This window comes from Capra hircus, chromosome 10 (genome assembly GCF_001704415.2).
Source record: "Capra hircus breed San Clemente chromosome 10, ASM170441v1, whole genome shotgun sequence".
NCBI lineage: Eukaryota > Metazoa > Chordata > Mammalia > Artiodactyla > Bovidae > Capra > Capra hircus.
In genome coordinates this window covers 14,994,634-15,000,633 of record NC_030817.1, presented here as the reverse complement: position 1 = coordinate 15,000,633, position 6,000 = coordinate 14,994,634, and the positions used below count along the sequence as shown (strand labels likewise).

General features: G+C 51.1%; 1 protein-coding gene across 1 annotated transcript in view; it reads left to right on the top strand.

Moving 5' to 3' along the window:
* Positions 409–6,000, top strand: part of LRRC74A (leucine rich repeat containing 74A) — a 28,647-nt gene continuing 23,055 nt past the window's right edge. Inside the window, exons 1-3 of the mRNA XM_005686181.2 lie at positions 409–445; positions 1,942–2,070; positions 4,924–5,096. Coding sequence (XP_005686238.2) covers positions 409–445; positions 1,942–2,070; positions 4,924–5,096 — 339 coding nt within the window. The remainder of the gene's footprint in view (positions 446–1,941; positions 2,071–4,923; positions 5,097–6,000) is intronic.

The window sequence follows — 6,000 nt, the reverse complement described above, 5'->3', positions numbered from 1 at the left end:
CTCGCTGTTGCCAGGTCTACCCGCATGGATCACAATGACTGCATGAGGTCATGGAATGCTGAAGATGAAATGAAAGTGGGTCCTAAGTCATAAAGTTGCAGATGTGTGGGCATCCTTTCAACAGGGCTCCCAGGCATAGAGCTATACCTCTCTCCCTGATGATCCTAGGAAGCAGCTCCCACTCCCAGACAGAGCTGGGGTCAAATCCAGGCACATCCCACCAAACTCCACTCTCCCCGGGGCTTGCTGGGATGAAACGATAACTACAGGCTCCCTGCCTAAGATCTGTCTGGGTGAGGGCAGAGTACATAAATTTTGAGACAGAGGTGAATGGACCAGTAGCTTCTTAGGGAAGCAGAAGAAGGGTGCCAAGAAGCTGGCAGCAGCCCCTGAGAGGGCCCTGGCACCATGGACAATGACGAACCTCTTGAGCCTGAGACAAAAGGTGAAAATGCGTCCCATGTCTCACCACTCAGGCCATTCTGGCTGCCTCAAGTGTAATGCCTAATGACCGTGCAGACCTGGAAGCCCTCTCCCCTCTTCTCCTGGGACCCTATAGGTTTGGGATAATGTGTGATGAGTGCAGGGCTGGCCAAACAGGGAGTGAGAGAGATGCATGCAATGCTGGGCTAGAACTAGCTCATACCAGCTCTGGATGACTTTAATTTTCATTCTGTGAGCTGGTTAGTATCATGTTGGTAGTTGGGAATCTGCCATGTTGGGAATATTTACATCACTACATTGGCCAACAAATCAGGATTTTCTTTTTTCTGGAGAGCCAGTTCAACAGTTAGCAACATTCCACTGGCTGGATGGAATTCCAACACTGTGTAATGAAGAAATTAAGACACCATCACTTTTCGATGGCTATGTTTGATGGCTAAGCTGCTGTATGTCTTCGAAGTGTCAGACCACTGCTATTAATATTTCTACCCCTTGTCACACAGACCTTGACTTACAGACTGGGAAATAAATGTTGGAGCTTGGGTCTGTGGACAAGGGCTGAGAAAGACACAGATCTCTGTTGAGCTCATTTGGAACCCACTCTCTTAGAACCTGGGTGGTCAAAACTTGCGCCCCCTGCCATGAATGATCAGCCCACCTAAAAGCGTAGATTGGTTGAGTTCTGACAGGCCACCTGGTGGTGCAACCTGGCTTCCCCAGACCTTTGCATCCTGCTGACATGGCCATGACTAGCCCTACCTAAGTGTGTGGCTTGTAGGAAGGAGCCCAGGGCTGGTTCCAGATCAGAGCCCGAGTGACAGAAAAGTTCCATCTAGCAAGTGCAGGGGACTGGTGTGAGAAAATCCCAGGACTCATGTATTTAATCATAGCAATTAGTCTCAACCCCTCAACCCCAGGGAGATTTGCAAGCTCTTCCTTCTGCGTGGTCATAAATTTGGATTGGAAGGAAGAGAAGCTAGGTCAAATCCTTAGGAATCAAGTTAACCCTCTGGTTCCCTGAGACTGCTTCTGTTCCATTTTATTTTACATTTGACCCAAGTCATCTGCCCTGCCCCTTGCCCTCTGTGCCTGCCAATGACGAAGCCTCCGCATTCGTATATGTCCTTTCTCTGAATGAGTAAAGCAGACCCTGAACCCCACCCAAGCCGCGAAAAAGGAAAAGAGGGAGCAAGTAGTCAACGTCCAAGGCTGGCCCAACCCAGGGGCTGAGACAGGGGCAAGCCTCCTGGAAACATGATGCGCAGTTAGCACAGGAGGCTGCTCCGTGTCAGCGAAGGGAGGGCTCATAGGGTGAAGGCCCCCCAACAGGGCTGAGGGCAGGCTTGAGCCACATAAGGCTGGGGTCAGTGGCTGCAGCCAAGACCCTTGTCGTCGACGAGCGAAACAGAGGGGCAGGAATGCCAGCGCTGGCCTCCATGGGAAAGGCCAATTGATGGCTTTCGTTTCCAGAATTAAGGAGCTGAGTTTTTCTTCCAGATGAGAGCGACAGTGTGTCTGCACCGCAGAGCAGTAACGAAACACTCTACTGTGAGGCTGAAGCCCCTGTGGTTGTTGAGAAAGAGAAACCAGCCCAGGAGAGCTCAGAGACAGATCTTGAGATCGAAGGTGAGTGTAGGCCTTTGAGGGGGAGAGGGGTGGCTTGCCTGCCTGCTCAGAAGCTGCAGAAATCAATCCCTGCCATCGACCCAGCCTCTGCCTGGAGGGACGTGCTGTGGAGGGAATGTGGCTGTGCTCAGCGTTATGCCTCGTCCTCCTCGAGACCAGCCTGGGTGTGGCGGTCGCCGCTACCCCATGCCCATTGCATCAGCTTGTCGAAAGCTGGACCAATAAAAGGGCAGGGGCTTCTGGTTTTCTGAATGTTTCCACAAGTGGCCTCTATATCACCTTTGTACCAGTTCCAGGAGGTAGGCATTATTTACATTTAGTAAATAATGTAAATATTTCCTCCTTTTACAGGGGAGGAAACTGAGGTTTAGAAAGACTGTGCGAGTGGCCGAGAAGTCTGCCAGCATCTGCTGACCCCATGTTCACCCCACCTGGTCCATCTGCCCTCTGTATGCCATATCCCAGGGGCCCCTGGAGGATTTGGGGCCCGTCTGGCATGCTGGCGACTTTCCTCTCCTCACAGGAGAGTTCTTGTTACCCCATTTTCCTTCAACAAATCCAAGCGTGTCTGGGCAAGGGGAGGGGACTCTGGCTGAGGGTTATTGCAAACATCACCTCTACCCTCTCCTCCCTCCCGGTTCCCCCAAGGAAGGAGGTGCAGAAAAAGGACACAGGAAGCAGAGCCAGAACAATGCTGGCCCTGCCTGATGCGCTGGCCTCAGACTCCCCAGACTGAACCCCTTCTCCTGTGTTCTGGAGCTGGGGTGGTGCACTGTGATCAGTGGCTGCAGACACTCAAGGGAGGCTGTTCTGCCGAATTCAGCTGTGTGGCTCCCCTGAGCGGTCACTTCCCCCTCATAGTCAACCTACAACCTCACCCTCAACATAGACCTCCTCCTGCCACCCCCCAGGGAATCCTGTTGTTCATTTTCTAAATTCTTTCCCACTTCAAGGTTGCTGCTGAAGCTGATTGCAACACCCAATTTTACAAGGTCAGAGGGGTGTCAGATAGAAACAATGGATGTTGCATCCCAGTATCTGGCTTCTATCTCTTTCCCCCTCCCCACACCCATGGCCGGCAAGTGATAACACTGTTGCAAACAGCTTCGAAAATATAACTGTAGTGAATACAGCTAGAAGTGGTCAGCGGACTGCAACAGAGGAGAGTGAGTTCCAAGGACAAAGCTGGGGGTTACCTATCCTGCTTGGGCAAACAGGAACCTCTAAGGACTGAATCTGGGCCCCACAGTTCTGTGTTGGACGGAAACTCAGGGCTCAGCTCCTCCAGTTTCTAGCGCCGCAGCAGCTGGCTCTGAGATACAGAGGGTGGGGCAGGAAGTCTCCCATGATGGCCCCCGAGATAGGAGCCCGGGCAGGAATAGCAAGCTGGTGGAGAGGCTCCAGAAGACAGAGAAGAGGGACATTACTTCTGCTTTTCCTGTACAACAGGCCATTTTGCACCCCAAGGGCCACTTGGCAAACTGGAGGTGGGGTGAGCGGGCAGATGCTACTTGAATCTCACGGGAAGAGACCAAGAATCTGGCTCAGGGACTTCCCTGGTGTAGTCCAGTGGTTAAGACTCCACACTCCCTGACCAGGGTTTGATCCCTGGTTGGGAAATGTCCCGCAAGTTGCATGGCATAGCCGAAAAGAAATGTATGAAGAAAAGCATCCTGCTAAATGTTTTACATGCACATAACAGTCCCTCACAGAAGAGAATGATCCAATTCAAAATGTCCATAGTACTAAAACTCAAAAAACCCCCTGGTCTACAATCACCTGGAAAAGAAGGCCAGTTTGTAGCTGTGCCTATAAAATCAACTTGCTTGCAAAGACGTTGTCCTTCCACCAACAAAACTTTCGTTGTCCGTCTTAGAAATGTTTAGGGTGGGTTGGCCAAAGGCCCAGGGATGTGAAGGGAAAACAGATGCTGGCTTAGACCCCAGCTTGCCCTGGGAAGCCCTGGATCAGTGGAGCTTGTTCAATGAGGACAGGGTCGTGGGGCATCTAGAATCCAGGGAGGCCCGCCACCCACTGCCCACTAGCCAGGCTGGTCTAAAGTCCAAGGAACTGAGCCCCCAGCCCCCAAGTGTATTTGTTTCCAATGGATTTGGGGGTCTTTCCAGTCTTGCACATACAGAAGCCCACTGCGTCCTACTTGGGCTTTTTCTAGTTGGGAGTTCTCTAAATCTTTCATAAAACTTTGTGGCTCACATTTTAACAGTGGCAATGAAACTAAAGGCTTCCCAGGTGCACTAGTGGTAAAGAATCCACCTGCCGACGCGGGAGACACAGAGATTCGGGTTCGATCCCTGGGTCGGGACGATCCCCCGGAGGAGGAAATGGCAACCCACTCCAGTGTTCTTGCCTGGAAAATGCCATGGACAGAGGACCTTGGTGGGCTACAGTCCACTGGGTCACAGAAGAAACTAAAACTGCAGTGGAAACTCCCTCAACTGTCAACAAACCACCAGCTTTTTGTCTGGCTGGCCTTTCAAAGGTGTCCCCAGGTGGGCACAGACAGGCTCACACATCCTTAAGGTCACCCTTACACACCCTTTTGCAGTTGGCCTGGGAAGGTGGGGGTGAAGCACATCATTTCTTCCAGGTAGTTTGGAGTCTAAAGCCAGGGACCTTCTCTCTTACCAAAGAGAGACATCCCCATGGGGTTTTCTGGAGTCAGAGTCTCCCACCACGGGCTGACCTTCCAGTTGGAGGAACACACACACATAGGATCAGATCCTCAGGCAGAAAGGACACCAGTCAGAATTGAATGTGGTCTGGGTTAGCAGAAAGCTAAGGCAAAGGAAGAAGAGAAACTCCGCTTCTTCCTCTTGCATCTTTTTTTTGTAGATACCGAGAAATTTTTCACCACTGGACAAAAGGAGCTGTACCTGGAGGCCTGCAAACTGGTGGGCGTAGTGCCTGTCTCCTACTTCATCCGGAACATGGAGGAGCCCTACGTGAACCTCAACCACCATGGGCTGGGCCCCAAGGGAACCAAGGCTATTGCTATAGCCTTGGTGGTGAGCATGCCAGTGGGGGCACGTGAAGCCTGGCAGAGGTGGGGTCTTGAGAGGCTGCTGGGCCCAAGAGTCAGAGAGCCCTACTGTGGGACTGAGTTGCCACCTCTTTGCCCACCTTGCCCTAGGTTCTGCATGTTATTGTTTAGTTGCTTAGTCATCTCCAACTCATTTGTGACCCCATGGACTGTATCCTGCCAGGCTTCTCTGTCCATGGGATTTCCCAGCAAGAATACAGGAGTGGGTTGCCACTTCCTTCTCCAGGGGATCTTCCCGATCCAGAGATCAAGCCTTCATTTCCTGCATGGCAGGCCGATTGTTTACCACTGAGCCACCTGGAATCCCAGACTCTGCATCACTATCAGCTATTTCCCCAATAGGCATGGATGCCCGTTAGCTCCTAGGAAGGAGGTTACCAGAGACCCGGACCTTGAAAGCCTGTGCTCTTTCATATCCAAAAAGCAAAGGCACAAGGCTGTGGGCACTGGAAAAGCAACTGATCTGGGCTAGGGCCCGAATGCTAGTGCAAAACACAGACGAAATTTCAGCCGGGCCCCCATTCCGAAGCTCACCTTTGCGATAAATGAGTTCACTACTGAGCCATTCCATTCCATGTCTGCCTTTCCCAATATTAGGTGTAATTCTTCAAGATCACACTGCAGAGTGAATCCTGTTTTCCCACAGGAATAATGTTCTCGCTCAACTTGGCATGAGTGAACAAGGACTTGACCTTGAACTTAATAGATAGCGTTCCATATTTATAATTGATGGTATGCAAAACTGACTCCATCTCAGGAAAACAGACGATGTAACAGGTGTATGTCAGCCTTACGCTGTTTGTTCACTTAGGACAGTAAAGAAAAAGTTTGATTTTTTTTTAAAGTACTCATTTTTGAATCTATAACAG